This window comes from Aedes aegypti, chromosome 3 (assembly GCF_002204515.2).
Source record: "Aedes aegypti strain LVP_AGWG chromosome 3, AaegL5.0 Primary Assembly, whole genome shotgun sequence".
In the NCBI taxonomy this organism is placed as follows: Eukaryota; Metazoa; Arthropoda; class Insecta; order Diptera; family Culicidae; genus Aedes; species Aedes aegypti.
The window spans coordinates 149,918,689-149,936,279 of NC_035109.1; the positions used below are offsets into that span (position 1 = coordinate 149,918,689).

Below are 17,591 nucleotides of genomic sequence, written 5' to 3' on the forward strand. Positions count from 1 at the left end.
TCAATTGCTAGTTTGTTAGTAGGAGCCTTCCTTAGCCGTGTGGTTAGAGTCCGCGGCTACAAAGCAAAGCCATGCTGAAGGTGTCTGGGTTCGATTCCCGATCGGTCCAGGATCTTTTCGTAATGAAAATTTCCTTGACTTCCCTGGGCATGGAGTATCATCGTACCTGCCACACGATATACGAATGCGAAAATGGAAACATTGGCAAAGAAAGCTCTCAGTTAATATCTGTGGAAGTGCTCATAAGAACACTAAGCTGAGATGCAGGCTTTGTACCAGTGAGGACATTATGTCAAGAAGAAGATGGCTAGTTCATTTCAAAACATATATTTTCTCGCCAACAAATTAGTCCATCACTAATTGATGAACCCTAGTGAAAACGTAAAAGAATGACAGTGGCGCAGATAGTAAAGGCAAACACATCATTCATCATCTCCACATTGTGACCTACAGCCGCAGTCACTAAAATCGTACACCCGGTCGTCAATTCCCTACAGATGTTCAGCACCAAAATGACGTCATACTGTGACACGAAATATTAACTCTGAGAGCATATTGGCTAGCTCTGTGATGTAGAGGTGATACCCAGTTGGCAGCGTGACAACAATGTTCATCACCACACCCTATAGATATCTTTTTTTTGCATCGTGCCAGTGGTTGTTGGTCGTGAAACGATTTTTATTCCATCGTTCTGATTTCACACCATCATCGCTCGTTCGTGAGTCAAATTACCGATCACGCACGCACGGGATCACGCTATGTCTAAAGGGGGTTATTATTCATTTTATATGAAGCGCATTCGAAAGGCAATGAGTTACTTTGTAGGTATTTTTGCATAAACATATTTCGAATTTTATATATTAAATATTTACTTAAAGTTGGAACATATTTAAAAAAAAAAACACACTGAAAAAACATGGCTGATTTTTTCAGCAATGGATCGACCAAAATTTTCGAACAATGTGTCATTAGAATCGTAATTTTATATTAATTTAAGAGCACACGCGAAAAATCTGAAAACTATTTTAAATCAAAAAAAAAAATAGTAATTCATGTCATCGTGCTAAAGTTAGGGTTCACCACATTATCAATAAATATTTTAATTATTTCATCGAAAAATTCTTTACAGGCTCTCTTGCGTAAAACAATAATAATAATAAAAACAATAAATGTTACAAAATTCAAACAAATTTTTTGGTGGTTTATCAAACTGCCCATAAATGCATAACTGTCCCATATTGAAAAAGTAGGCATTGAGAAAACACCGCTCAAAGTTTGAAGTTTGACTTCTCATACAAATGTTCATGATTTTCTAGTACATTTCTACTTGCCATATTCTTTCAGTACATATAGAGACTGTTTTGCCTTTATTTTTCAATATGAGACTGCACCAACTTCATATTTTTCCACAACATTTTCAAACAAAGTGTGTAAATTTTTATGTGCATAGTAAAATACCTATTGAAACATGGATGTTGCGACGATAAAAGGGGTTGGTTCAAAAATCCATATGGGACAGTTATGCTTTTATGGGCAAAGCTGAATTACAAAAGGGCAAAATATACAAATTCTCGAATTGAAAGCATATTATAGTACGTTCTAAAACCATATTAATTGTTCAAGATAGTTGATACAAATTTATTCACAAATAAAATAAAAACAATCAGTTTGTTAATCAAGAATTAAAGTAATTAATAATTTAAAAGTGGGCTCCGTGGCTGTCCAGTTAGTGTTACTTAGCATTTAGCCACATCGAGTCAAGGAGTGTGAGTTCGATTTCCGCTTCAGCCTGGAACATTTTTCATCAGGAATGTACTTCCTTCAAAGGGAAAATCGTCCTGGACTGGAAGCATTAACATGTTAGCTGCCCATAACTGCATAACAGTCACATTCGACATTTTTGACAAATTGGAGTTAATACCATGGAGAGTCATCAAATGATGAGTACTTTCGATCAACTTACTGAAATCTGTGAGATTGTTCTAGAAAATTCGAAAAAAATACCAAGTTGTTTTGTCACATTGATAATTATAACCGCATAACAGTCACATTGAGATTATAAATGAGCCTCGTAATGTAATAGCAATGGCATTTCTATCAGAATTATTTTCTGACTATTCACCTAGTATGCGATATGAGTTGTACAAAATTTCAGCCTCAAATAAGCATTTTTGAGTTCCTGGTAATTTTTAGAAATTTTAGTTTCCTCCCATACTGCCACAAAATGCACACTTGGTACTCCATTTACTCAATGCCTACTTTTGTCGAATGTTACAAATATGCAGTTTTGGGCAGTTAGTGTCTTAACAAAAATACGAGGAAAAAAATGTGTGAAATACTTCTAGAGACTACTGTTGAGACTACCTTTTCAACGCACTAATTACGGACAGAACAGCGCAATAATAGGCATGCAAAGGACGTTCAATAGGGCCGCTTCTGTGTTTGATATTAATTTGTCTCGTGAGACTGTTCGTCGTAATTTCTATGCACTATTTTCCAATTTAAATGACGATTAGTGATATCCTTATGTGTTATATTTTTTATTGTTAACAAATTATGTTTAGGTTAAGGCATCATTGGGACAATTGTTGTCTGTTGGTGTAATATAATAAATAAATAAATAAATAAATAGAGAGACTAGAAAGAACCTAGAGACGGACAAGAAACCGTTTCCCTATGCTTCCATTCTTCGTCCTTCCTTACGCCTGATACATAGACAGTCTGCTAACCAAAAAGTAAGCCTCTCTGCCATAAAACTACCTTACCCCTATACCTTCCCGCATGAACTGACGTAGATGCAGGGGTATATCCGGTCTACGGTAGTTTTAATTGCAACATCAAGTCCTCTCCCTTCCCCTCATTACACAGTGGTCCAGGAATCAGTTTTACGCGGAAAGATGCATTTTGAGCTTTAGAGTGAAACATTAGACAAAAACGGTCTTCTACAAAGTTGTTTGTATTCGTTAACTCCGTTGTTTGGTGTTATTGAAAACTAGGGTGGACCACATTTTCATAGAAATTGTGTAACTAACTTTCTTATTTGTAGAAATTATATTATACATGCTTCAGCAAAGACCATTCAATTTCAAGCAACTTTGCCAAAAAAAAGTGTTTTTGTATCTCTTAAATTGACCGATTTAGAGCTTTTTTCCTGCAGTGACATAGGGTGGTCCGAATAAAATTGGTTTTCTGGCTCTTCTTTTTCAATTCAAATTTCTCATCAAAGTAGTCTATGAAACACTTTTAGAGCTTTGAAAAATGCGTAATTTGGTGAGTGAAGAATTTCGCTATCTCCGAACGACTTTTAGAACTTAACAAAACACAAATTTTCATGCAAAAAGTTTGTTGATATCTATTTTTATTCAAAAGTTATTAAAGTTTTTGTGATAAAAAATATTTGACTTACAAGACGTTTTATTAGAGTTACAAAAATAACACATCTGTAATTTTTAATATAATATACAATTTTATTTTGTCTTTTGAATGCCGTCAAAAGATGTTTTTAATGATTGCTCCAATCAGAGATATTCACAATCAAAGTAGGCATGTTTTTGAGAGAAAAACAACAATAACTCCTAAACGGAAGGAGATAGCGAGTTTCTTCACTTACCAAATTACGCATTTTTCAAAGCTCTAAAAGTGTTTCATAGACTACTTTGATGATAAATTTGAATTGAAAACTCTAGAGCCAGAAAACCAGTTTTGTTCGGACCACCCTATGTCACCGTAGGAAAAAAGCTCTAAATCGGTCAATTTAAGAGATACAAAAAAACTTTTTCGGCAAAGTTGCTTGAAATTGAATGGTCTACAACTTTGCTGAAGCATGTATAATATAATTTCTACAAATAAGAAAGTTAGTTACACAATTTCCATGAAAATGTGATCCATCCTAATTTTCAAATAAAACCAAACAAAGGGCTCAACTAATACAAACAACTTTGTAGAAGACCGTTTTTGTCTAATGTTTCATTCTAAAGCTCAAAATGCATCTTTCCGCGTAAAACTGATTCCTGGACCATAGTGCATTGGTCCGCATTCTGACGTGGCCAGCACTTATACACTGAGGGTGTCTGTTACTCCCAAGCAGTTATCTGGTTGGTTCATTGTGTAAGTGCTGCTGATCTAGCAACCTCGGGCGACCAATCAAGCTCAAGCTTTTTTAACAGCATCAAAAGCAATTTCCTGTGAAAAAAAATCCGAGGTGTGTGAAAATTACATAATAATCCCTTTTGGACAAAGCGTGGCGGGATCCGACAACTCACGGTCAGCTTGGCATATGTAGGCAGTGTTATGACTGTAGATTTTTCTCACGGCTTACTTCCAGCCAGAAATTCACCGACTAAAGTACGGTTGTGCAAAATAAATCATCAATTTTTCCACCACGCGGGCGAAAATTCAACCGATCATAAATCGTGCCAGGATACAGCCAGCCGGCCGGCATGATCTAATCGTAAATATTTATACTTTCTGATTCAATAATCGGATCCAAAATTTGAGTGATTCGAAATCCAACTGTACTGAGTAGTTACTTTTGAAAGAAGTAGATGAAACATTTATTACAAAAAACTCTCTGTAAATGGACAACGGTTCGGACGAGCAGCGCGATCCACGCAAAGAGTTTCCATTTTTGAAGACTGATTCATCTGTCTGGCTGCCTTTAGCCTTGTGCGTTGTAGGATGAGGGATGAACAAAACGTTGTTTCCGCACTTGACATGGCATGGACTCCGAATGTATGAGTTGTGAGCACGCAATCACTTCGTAAGCGGCTAATGACGTGAGTGAAATCGAGATGCAGAACTAGAAATGATGGGTACAGTTCGGTGTCCTACTAAACCTGACTGTTTGTTGTTTTATTCCTTTATTAGTATCATTTCGAAAATAACATTCATCTCTTATATCTAGGTGTTATGTGTTAGACAACGCAACGCAATAACATCCTAATTTATTAAAACTGAATTAGGCTGTTTTTAACATTTTGTTAGCAACACATAACATTTCATTTACGTTGCAATTCAGAATTTTTACAGGTGAGTTGATTTCACCTGCTTATAAGAGAAAAAAAACGCTTTCAATTTACTTCACCTAACTTAACCTAAATATATATCGTGGAAAAAGAAGGTTGCAACGATTTTTGTCTAAAACTATCAATTATTTTATTTGACATTTGTTCCATTGTTTCAACATTGGATATTCTATGTAACCCATTGGTACTATACCAGAGAGAAAGCTTCAGAATCATTTTTAATATTTTATTTTGACTCCTCGCCAGAGCTTTCTTTCTGATGTTACATCAGCTAATTCATATTGGTGCAGCATACAACATGGATGGCCTGAAAATTTGTTTGAAGATCAAAAGCTTGTTCTTAAGACAAAGCTTTAATTTTCTTTTAATAGGAGAACAAGCATTCCAATTCGAAATATTAAAAAAATATATTTGAATCCATTAGATGAACGTAATTCGCAATTCAATAACAATTTTATTAGTAAATCTTTCGCCAACTTGGACTGCTTCCGCCATAGTGCTTTTGAACATAGTATCAATAATTTGAAGTGAATTGATTAACAATAAATTAGGCAACGTGAACAGGTGCGAATGACTGCTGCAGTGGCACGCTTTCTGTCAATTCAAAGATTATTAAAATTCATTCGCGCCATTTCAACACAGTGTTCAAATTTATGACATCAGTCACACGTCGATCTAATAAATCATCCCACATAGAGTTGCGATGCCTAACAAAATCCGTAAACTGTATAAAGCGACTGTGTGAAAATTATTCCTTTCACAATAATCACCTTCATAAAACCGCGAATACTGTTCGTTCCTAAGTGCAATAAAATTCTAGAGACTCTTCAAGCGAAACATGAGCCGCGTGTCCCACATCTTCTTCTTTATGGCATTACGTCTCTACTGGGACAGATACTGATTCTCAGCTTAGTATTCTTATGAGTTTTTCCACAGTTATTAACTGAGAGCTTACTTTGCCAAATACCTTCAGAAGCCATGGTTTGTAGCCGCGAACTGTAACCCGAGGTTAAAGAAGGCCCTATATGCCCCACATCATCCGTGACGATTGTGCTCCATCATCATCATCATCATCCCAGTATAGTCCCAGTCAGCGCAGTGAAAGGCATCCGTCATGATAATGACCAATTAATTTCAATTCCGCGCTCGCGCATACTTACCAACATACCTTTTGAGTGCACGCTAGAGGAAGGAACGATTCCGCAGATGCAACCTCTTGAGGCCCTTTTGGATTGGACGAGGTCACAAGTGTGGCGTGCAGCTATTGATTCTCTCCAGTGGTTCGATCTTGTATCTATTTATTGATGTGTGTTAATTGTGGAAGAACCAGAAGGCCGAACATTTACAAGGAATTATTTCAAGTATAACGCGATATAAAAAAAGATTAATGTAAGCTCTATTCGATGAATTTCCTTAGCAACTTGAGCATTACATCTTGAACGAATGTGTTGAATGATGACGGAGCCCTTATAGACAAAAAGATGGACCGTTTCATATGTGAGGGTACAAATGAAGATAACATTTTGAGCAACATTTTCACTTTAAAAACAAAAAAAAATCCAAGAACACCTAGAGAATCATTAACCGTATAGGCCTGAATGAAAGCAAAAATACTAAATTCCTCACCGCTCAGCAAATACTTGACGGATTCAAATAATTTTTTGTCAGTATATGAGTGCCATATCTTGTTTCTAAAAGTGGCCAGAGGAGCTCGAGAATATTTATGTGGTTGGAGTATTTCCAATGAGTCACTAGGTCAGGTCGAGTAAAAAAGTACTTTAACTTAGATCCTGTACCGACTGGGAATCGAACCAAGACACCTTCAGCATCGCTTTGTTTTGAAGCCACGGACTCTAACCATTGGGCTAAGGAAGGCCCCGAAGGTAATATAAATATAAAAATCATCCAGAAATGCAAATGAAGCATTACTCAAAGAACACATGCACGCAAGAATGCTAAGAGAAGTCCCGCAAGTACTCACTAGAAAAATCACCAGACAAATTCCTGTAACATGTTTCAGGGAAATTGTTAGGAATTCGAACACTACTGCTTTTGTTCACACCTTTTCGGTTTCTTATATATGTAGAGTAAGGTGGGGCAAAAGTTCGACCTTAGTGGTATAATCAAAGTTTTCAGGAAAACAATAGCAGTTAAAACAAAACAAATACCATACAGTGAACCATCAACATATTGGCTATAACTTTGCTGAACAAACTTGTGTCAAAATATCAACCCATTTTTAGTTATAACAGTTTCAAAATTGATTGTCTTATTCGAACTTTTACCCACCGATGGGGCAAGAGTTCGAATCTAGTGTGGGGCAAAAGTTCGCTGGCTAAAACACAAAATATCGATCCTTTTATGACAGACATACTTTACACCAGCCGTAAACTTAAGTTTGACGAAAAATACACACTAAATTTTCATCAAAAAATTGCCCAAAACTGGGTTAATTGTAATATACTCAAAAATAGCAGTTTTTCGCAAAATTAAGTGGAAATGTAAAATTTTGGTGAAAGTTTTCACACGATCAGACAAATTTAACTAAATTTGAAGATAATATGTGGATTTTAGGCAATTTGCAAATTTGTCTGTGATTTTACACATGGGCCGAACTTTTGCCCCGCTGATTCGAACTTTTGCCCCACTATGGGCCAAAAATTGTTTTCCAGCGTTTATGCAAAATCTAATACACCTCAAAGCAACCTTATGATGGGCCTAGAAACGCCCTTACATAAAATATTGAAAAAGATTTTATCTTCATTTGGTTCCATGCAACGAAAGTTTGACCAAAAATTACAATATTCACGTCGAAAAACAACAAATAGCCATAACTTTTCCAAACCTCAATCGATTTTTATGATATTTGGATTGAAAGTCTTTTTCTTGAATAGCATTCGAACCACCATGACGTTTTTAAGATTTGTTTTGAATTGAGCTAGAAATCTTAAAAAGAAACTCTTACCCCACTCGAACTTTTGCCCCACTTTACTCTAATTTTTGACTGCCCTGATAAACTTAGCTCCCTTGGCCAAGATCACACATGACTCGAGTGACCCAAATATTCCTTCCAACCTCAGATTAATCGAAAACTATTTCATTCTTCTCGTTCCAGCCGATTGCATTTTCAAACGACGCCAACACTGAGCAGAACGGTGCACACTCCCCATTTCAGTGAGAATCCGCGATTGGCGCCAAGCTGATGATGTGATTGTGATACTGTCATATTTCCGTGAATAAGAACAAAAAATCGCTAAATTAATTGATAGAGTGTGCCAAATCTAATAAAAAGTCACTCAATATTGAAAAATTAAAATTAAATGTTCAAACCTGACCGAGAAGCAAGCAGCAATACAAGAAGAAATGGCAGACTGTGAAGGTCTACGCAATCAGCCACAGCAATCGAAAGCAAACAACGGAGTGTCCAGCAGTGCATCTGGTTTATCGAAAGCAAAAATGGATCAGAAGAACAAAAACTCTAGTCACGCCCAGAACGCAAATCCGGGCCCTGAAAGTGGCAACAGTGAAAAGGTAACCTTGTACCTGAGTGGCCAGAAGGCAAGTGAATATCAGAGCAAAATGTCCGAAAAGGCGCGGAAGGGCTCTTCGGAGTCTCCACGAGAGGTGGTTGCCATCAGAAGAAGTGCCAATGTGATCAAATGTGATAGTGATAAGGAAATCAATTCACTCAAAAGGAAGAAAGTGCCCTCAGTGAGCCATTCAGAAAACGTTAGTGTTTCAGAACAGGAACAAACGTACGCTTCGGTTGTGAAGCAAACAGACAAAGAGAACGTCCAACCGCCCAATACGGCGGTGGGCGTTAACACAGGAAGTTCAAGCAATAAGCGCATGAAGATGGATCCACTAAACAGTGATAGTAAAATAGTGGCCAGCAAACCACCCATTCCACCGAAACCAGATGGCACCAAGCCGTCAACGCATCACAATGGTAGCGAGAAAGGTAACGGGAAGTCCAAGAAACAGGTCGTCAGCGATGCTCACAATGCGTTGACGGTTCAGAAGCTGCTTGCTCAGAACGAACAGATGAGGCTGGAAATTAATGAACTGCGGTCGAACCTGGCCACGGAACGGAATGCTGTGCGAGTTCTAAGGTAATCATGTCCAATCATTCCTAATTGGATGGAGATCAATAACTTCACTTTCAATTTCAGGGCCCAAAACGAGTCGGACCTGCGGCGCACCAGGACGGAGAACAAGAAGCTCCAGGAAGCGCTATCGCATCAGAAACGTCACAGCACTAGTGGTGCAACGCCGACATCACCAACTAGCTCGGCACCGCCACCGAAGCGACCGAATCGAACTGGAGGCGTTGGTTCCAGTGCCACCAGTTCGGATGAAAACCATGTCCAGGTGACAACGACAACGATCCACCAGCTGAATCTGGACATTCTCAAGCTCAACCAGGAGCTTTCCGCCATGCGAGAGACTAACAAATTCTTGGAGGAGAAAATTCAAGTGAGTTGATGATGTTGCGCGACAAGCGGGAGGGATGTTGTATGCAAGTTGCGATGTTGCATCCGAGGTGATGGTAGGGTGGAAATGTCATACACGCCTGAAAGAGATTACCCACAGTTAGAGTAAAATTTCTTTTATATTTTAAAACTTCGCAAAAAAATGAATAATTTGCAGAGTGGTTCTAAACTAAAAAAAAATCGATAAAAATGTGTTCACAGTGTTTCGGTTGGAGAATTGTATACAGTGAACACATTTTCCTGTAAATTTTGATAATTCTGAACGAAAAAATTGCTTTTGAAAATTTTGAAATCAATGATGGATCCTGCCCCCATAACAAAACAAATTGAAGCGCAATAAAACTTTGTTATACTTAGAAAAATGTGCTGTTGCGAACAAGCTACAAAAAACTGTAATTTTTTTATCACTAAACAATCTAATTCACGGCTTCATTCTAATATCTCCCTTTCGGTTTATGAACACGATTAGAAACAAATTAATATTATGTAGCAAAACACTATATTGTTTTTAAAGTTAATTACGTCTCACTTTTATTTTGGAATTCATTGGCGTGATTTCTGTCAACGGGTTTCTTAATTTAACAATTGTTTTGAGGCGTTTCGAGCATGTATTTGCTCATCTTTAGGGCAAAATCATTAATTTGTTTTTAAGTCAAGTGGGTGCCTTAAAAACATTTCAATGATTTTACCCTGAAGATAAGCAAATAAATGGTCTAAACGTCAACTTTTATCAAAACGATTGTTTATTTAAGAAACCCGTGGACCAAACTCACACCCATGAATCCCAACATCATTTCTCTGGACTCTGGAGCCTGTACAATTTGCATCAGGATTCAATGCGAGAAAAATAAGAAAAAAAGAGAGTTTAGAGACCATTTTGGTTAAAACAGAGACTATAGAGACCTTCCATGAAAGTAGAGACTTTAAGGAACTTGCAGAGACCGAAAAATATCAGTCTGAATTTAATGAAATCTATTTTTTTCAATAATTAACTAAGAACTACTTTCAGAAATTTCTACGGCAATTCTGAATCAGCCAAGAATTTATTGACACTCTGGTAGTTCTTTAGGAATGGTTCTGGAAATCGTCAAGAGGTTCAGCAATGCTTTGATAGATTATATCAAGAGTGGTCGCATGTTGAGAAAACGCTAGCATCACCACACTCGTGCTTTGTATAATACGATGAGACTGGTCTCAGACTAATTCATAACCTCTGCCGAAGATTCTTCAAGAATCTTCTGATAATTCTCTATGCATGTTCCAAAAACTTTTCATGAATTATTTCCAGGAATGCTCCTGGAAATTACCAGTATACATACCAGAACATAAACAGGGTTGTCGTTGATATTTTGAAGAAACTATACATTGCTACTTTAGTCTTTCTAACGATTAAAGATTTTATTGTTACAATCCTTACAATTAGTTTCCCAAGATTTTCCCAGTAGATATTCCCAATCGTTCCCAATGGGGGTCATGCACAAATCATATCACGCTTCACTAGGCATTAGATACTATGAAAAACAACAAAAAACAATCATGTCTTCCATTACACTTTTTTATATTAAACTTTGGGAGGGATTATTAGAGTATGTTTAAAATTACAAATGAACTTTAACACTTCACTTTTTTGCAAAAAAAATAAAATACTAAAATCACTAGTGCTCGACACTGAAGAAGTCTGTAAGTCGCAGACGAAATAGGCCTATCTGTCAAGATAAGCAACACATATTAGAGTTTAAAGGTATTTGCTCACCTTAGTGATTTTAGTATTTTATTTTTTTTGCAAAAAAGTGAAGTGTTAAAGTTCATTTGTAATTTTATGTCTTCCATTGCCCATAAGAATAAATACGATGTTGATCGAGTTTTTATATATGTTGAACAGATGATAAATAATATTTTTGTATAATGTTTTTGTTAACTCGTGGGTTGGACAAACCTTTGGTTGTCCTACCCAGGCTTTTTTGTGCGTAGTACATGTCCACCTGTCCTACCCATTTCCCCCACCACTGATCTGCTCTATTGTGGTTATAACGTTCATTATCATACTCTTAGTGCCCTTGTGTAAATGCTGTAGTGAAACGCTATGGAAGACAATATGCACTCAACCTTGAAAAAATCCAGAATCTGGATGTATTTTTTTTCTAAATGGGTAATATTTCCTTATGCATTTTGAAGACAAAACAAAACAAAAACAAACTGTGAGTGACGAGCGTATGCCAGAGTTCATGTGTTCAAATTTCACAAAACTTGATAAGACTGTGTTACAAGTGTAGTATGCATCTGAAAAGTAAAGCGCACACAAAAAATATCTCCTAATAGGTTTCTGACATAATAACAGGGTAGAGTGATCTCTTGTTACTAATTGAGTAAAATTGCGCGTAAAAAAAAAACAAATGATTCATGATTATTTTAAATTTTAAACTTTTAAAAAATTGGTCGAAATTTCAACGAATTAGTCACTGGGTAATCTGAGTTTAAATCTAATTGAGAGCATACAGTCAAAACGCCAAACGCTGAAGTTTAGGCCAAAAACACATTATTACTCAATTTTTTAAAGTTTTTAGTTTGTTTAAGTCCAAGAAACTTTTTTTTGAGGTTTTGTCACACCGCTTGGCTTAAACTAAAATTTTGGGTGTATTTTGTTTTCCGTGCTCCTTCCGAACTGTCAGATAGGTTCATTTATAGGCCTTTTCATGTGACAGGTCCGTCTATGCATTTGTTTACACCGGTGGAGGACCGGTGCTAACACGAGCCTGTCATTTTCATAGAAGAACTGTCAAAGAGCTTCCGGATCAGCTGATTTGAAACGTTATGTGAAAAGGCCTATGGACCCAACTTTTAGATTCAAGTTTAAATATGATATAGCCGTTAAAAGAGCGGGAAAAAATGCTAAAGTAGTTGCCGTAAGATGCTCTTGCGTGTTATTAAATAGAAACGAGATTCCATTAAGCATTTTGGGACCCTATTGGCGATTTTAACTCTAACAGCTTTTCTGCTGCCTCTGGCATCCCACAAGGCAGCCATTTGGGTCCGTTGATATTTTTGTTGTATATCAACCATGTTCATCTGCTGATCAAAGGTCCTCGATTGCCTTATGCCGATGACCTAAAACTTTATCTACAGATTCGCTCTACAACTAACTGTCACTTTTAGCAACAACAAATTGACGCTTTCGCTAACTGGTGCTCTATAAATAGAATAATAGTCAACCCAACCAAGTGTTCAGTTATAAAGTTTTCACGACAGAAGCAGCTGACCTAGGCTTACCAGATTAAAATTTTTCAAAGGAGGACATTTCGTTTGACTGGCTTTGGTAAAGAAGGATATTGATTTTATTTCTAAATCATGAGATGCTCTGGCCACGTCCAAGAGACAAGTGGTTATAGAATATGTTTCATTTAAGTTAAGAGTTTTTTTTATGTGAAATATGGTCCTGGGATCGAAATCATGACCTCCTGTCAAGAAAGCTGGCGCAGATGCCATTGGCTCTTCTCCAACATCCCAAATGCCAGCAACTCGTATAAAGTGTGAATTGTATTGCACAAAACACAACATAGGGAGACTTACGGCTTCGGCACCATTCGACTATTATCGGCAACTACATTTTAAACGTCAAATACACAGTTTTCTTTATATCAGAACACATCCATGAAAGTATTCAGATGATTCTTTGTTCTGCTGGCTTCCCGCTGACGATATTACCGAGACTGAACAAACAATATCGTCAGAGATGGCATCAATTCAAGAAGAGATTCACTAGCAGTTCTTATGTGAAAGTTGCCGAAAAGAACGAGGGCTGCCGACCAGTGTTGTGAATAACTCAATTTCTCACAACTAACGTTTGAGATTTTTCATGCGTGAGTTGTCAATCATGCAACTCAGCAGTCAAAAAATCATGGATGATTTGGCTCACCTTTTTGACTCATTGTCTCGTATTTCCACAGTTTACTCACACAGTCTCACTTAGTCTGGTAAAATTATAGTAATCCTTTCTAACGTAAACAACAACATTCGAGTTTCACGAGTTTTTGCCGGTTTTTGTGAATGAATCATTTTTGACGGTTTGAGTTGATTGAGTGGATTTTGCATCAAAATCTCAAGCGTGAGATTTGCGAAGCAGATCTCTAATGAGTTTACTCTCATGGGAGAGCGTATTGATTGAGATTTTGAGTGGGAGTCTATTAACACTGCTGCCGACAATAGTTACATTGACAAAAGATGTTCGCAGCGTCGTAAAAACGTTTCCAAAAGCATTTTGACAAGTCTGTCGGTGTGAATCGATAGAGGATTGAGCAACGCATAAATGTAAACAGACAAACATGGAAGTTGTCAACTGATGTCCGTGAAAAGTACAAAAATAATCCAGAAACATAAACAAACGGTTCAAAAGAACCCACGTGAGAATACACCCTTCTTCTTCTCCTTTCTGGCATTACATCCTTACTGGGACAGAGCCTGCTTCTCAGCTTAGTGTTCTTATGAGCACTTCTACAGTTATTAATTGAGAGCTTTCTTTGCCAAGGTTGCCATTTTTGCTTTCGTTAATCGTGCGGCAGATACGATTATACTCTATGCCCCGGGGAAGTCAAGGAAATTTCCATTACGGAAACATCCTGGACCGACCGGGAATTGAACCCAGAAATCTTCAGCATGGCTTTGCTTTGTAGCGACGGACTCTTACCACTCCGCAAAGAAAGGCCCCGCATACATCCATACACGGAGACGGAATTCAACTCAATTTTGGGTTGTTTCAACACAATTCCGTAGTTGAGCCCAATAACTTAATTTTGGCTAAATTTCCAAGGTCTCCACTAGGTAGTTTGGCTTTAATTCCATTAGAAAAATATACTCAATTTTGGGTTGATTTAACGCAAAATTGAGTTCTTTCGACCCAAACATAAGAAAAGTTGCATTTACCCAAATTTGGCTTATTGGGCCAAAGTACCCCCATTGGGTAGATGCAGCTCTCTCTATTTTTGACAACATTCGTGTGGGACAAAGAGAAAACCGAGAGATTCTGGGTTGAAACTATAATCGATATACTTAATTTTGGGTAAAGTAAACTCAAAAATTAGGTAAAAATATTTCTCCGTGTATGTTTCATTATTTCAGTATTTTTCAATCGCGTAGGAGAACAGAACAGGTTAGCGACGCATTTTGTAGCGGGCTCTGATGCCTCTTCTACGAATGCTGCACGATCCAGTCCCAAACCAGAATCACCAGTCTTTACCGGTTCTGGATCTCACATCAGATATAGAATCAGATGCTATGGCAGAAGATTAGGATGATTGATTGATGCCTCCTAAAACAGAACTGAAAAGTTCTACTTTTCAGCACTGAGAAGTGTGCTGAAAAGTAGCACTTTTCAGGTTTGTTTTTTTTTGGTAAGAAAAGCAAGCTGTTGTGTTGTGAATCGTCTCAATAAAAAGTTGATTGATTTGCAAAGGAATTGCAAAAATGTATTTAAAATATCGTGTTCAATGTTTTGAACCACAAATGCAATACTTACTTAAATTAATTTCACCGACCTAAGCCAAACGAATCGTCGGGAACCCAATAGCTTTGAATTCGTTACTTTTAAATTTTATCGAGATCTCTGCTAACGCTTACGAGATTCGGTAAGCGTTTACTGCTTTTATTGCTCGAATAATTCCACAGGAGTTCACTACAATCTTTTGGTAAAATTTCCTCAAGAATCTTCTGAGAATTTTTCATAATTATGAAAAAGTAACATCAATATCTTTTGATGTATTTTTTCAAGATACTTTCTGAAGTTTTTTATAATGTTTGATATGAGCGCAGGAATTGTTGCATTATCTGTAGTGGGTTACAGATGTGGTTTTTAGGTGTACTTGTGATCTGTATATTCATTATGAGATTTTTGAAAGGTTTACACAATTTTTGGTTTCTGGAACATGCATTTCAGAGAGTCCACGGTTTGTTTGTAGAACTTCAAGAGGGGTCACAGCGTAAAAGTTGTAAACCATTGTGCTTCTTCTTCTTTTCGGCATTATGTCCTCACTGGGACAGGTACTATGATACTGTATGCCCAGAGAAGTCAAGGAAATTTCCATTGCGAATACGTGAATAAAAGTGCGGTATAGCATGTAAAGGACTTTTAGGGGGTCTTAAGTATATACTATCTGAAGTACTTCAGGGGAGGAGTAGGTTGAGTAATTCTTGCAAGAGTTGCTACAAGTGTTTTTGTTAAAATAAATTTCTGGTGGAATCATAGGCCAAAAATAGATCAGTTGGTCGGCGTTAAGTCAGAGGGGACCAAGTACAAAACTTGGGAAAATTGGATTATTCTCTCATTAGATGCGAAACTACCTTACCTCCGTTTTACTTCGATCAGATTTTAAGAATGCTGTCAACTGCGCGAGATATGTAACAAATTTACTTTGGATGATCAATAAAACTCGATAAAAGTGTGCAGTCAGAGTGGACCAAGTGCTTATTACCATATCAGCGAAAATGATCAGCGCGCTGAGGAATGCGAGGAAAAACATTTCTAGAAATTTGTCAGATTTCTCGACTTTGAATGATTCTTCTACTCATCCAACAAAAGAAATTTATAAATATTATTTAATTCGATGCATTTGATTTTGATTTTTAACCATTTATCATATTTCGATGGGTGGTCAGAAAATGCAACAATTTCTGTGCAGACAGAGTGGATCATGAGTTGAAAAGCAATACACTGATTGATTATTGCATTTTTTGAGTCAATTTCAGAGTCCGATAGAAGTTTATGGTAGTTCTATGGTGTATGTATGGAATGTGCTAGAACCCGCTTATTAGACCAGTATATTTTGGTCGGTACTCAAGATTTTCCCTTGGTCCACTCTGACTGAACATATTTTTGAACATTTCTGGTCTTCAATACTCTGACCCTGCAAAACCTTAATTTTCAAGCTATCGTAATGCCACTGATTTCAGTATTGACGATATGGATTCTTAAAGAATTTACGATACTGATGTCGAAGGGTCTTGATAATCTGTTTTTCTTAGAGATATGCACCAAGTTTGACCATGCAAGCATTGAATGATTGTTATTTTCCTAGAAATTGTTCAGTCAGAGTGAACCAGCTCACTAAACAGTGGTTTTTAGTTCAGTCAGAGTGGACCAAGTGCACATAGTCCATCAGAAAATCGTTCTATCAGAGGTTTGGATTATGATTTTTTATGATTATCGCTTCACATCATATTGTTTGAAAGTAACACAAAGATGTGTGGAAATATTGAACCAAATTGTAAACGAGTTCAAAAATTACAGAGCATTAGACTTTAAACCCATGTTTCTCAAAATATGAATAATGTCACTTGGTCCATTCTGACTTAACGCCGACCAGTTATGATCTCAAGACCGTAAAAACATAGGTTTTATGTACGTCCTTGCAGAATATTCATAGTTTGTTCAACACACTCCCAAAAATCATGTGATTCACGTCTTTTGGGATGCATATAAAAGAAGCGAGCCGAATGTCATAAGCTTGTGTCAAATTTTAAATACGTTAGTGTCTGATTTGGGAAATGTCGATCACAGTTGCATTGATTTCGTGTCCTTTAACATTTAAAATTAAATTTTTTGTCAATTACATTATCAAAGTCACATTTTTGTGTCGTTCTATCACTTACATTATGTGCTTTCAGTTATAACCAGAATTACATTCTTCTTTCGACGAATTCGTACTTCATTCTGCCCAGTACTGTAAATTACAAAGCGAAAGGCTGAAAAAAATCTAACTATTACCACGAAAATTGCCATTTTAACATGATATATTCCATTGAATTGTCTCAACTTCATTTACGAAATTCACAAAAAGTATTACGTAATTTAAATTTAAAAACAAAAATGAAAAACTTCTACTCAAAACCAGGTTTCAGTGTACTCGATAATAATAGACATCGATTCTGATTAACTTGAACTCTGATTCAAAGTAGAAATCTTTTAGAGTGGCCATGCTAACCATCATTAGAAAATTTGTTGCATGCAATAGACGATTGCAACTTGATTCAAACATCTTGAGAAATGTCTGTTTGCAGGAGAAGCGATACTGATACATGTTGCTTC

At 36.8% G+C, this 17,591-nt stretch overlaps 1 protein-coding gene across 4 annotated transcripts in view; it reads left to right on the plus strand.

The window, feature by feature from the left end:
* The window catches only part of LOC5579248 (putative leucine-rich repeat-containing protein DDB_G0290503), a 526,898-nt gene that overhangs the window by 11,910 nt on the left and 497,397 nt on the right, over positions 1 to 17,591 (plus strand). For all 4 annotated transcript variants that reach the window (XR_002501244.1, XR_002501243.1, XR_002501242.1 and 1 more), the window contains exons 2-3: positions 8,140 to 9,136; positions 9,197 to 9,500. Coding sequence is in view for 1 of the 4 variants with exons in the window: in XM_021849556.1 (XP_021705248.1) it covers positions 8,388 to 9,136; positions 9,197 to 9,500 (1,053 nt within the window). In the remaining 3 variants the exon portion in view is untranslated. The remainder of the gene's footprint in view (positions 1 to 8,139; positions 9,137 to 9,196; positions 9,501 to 17,591) is intronic.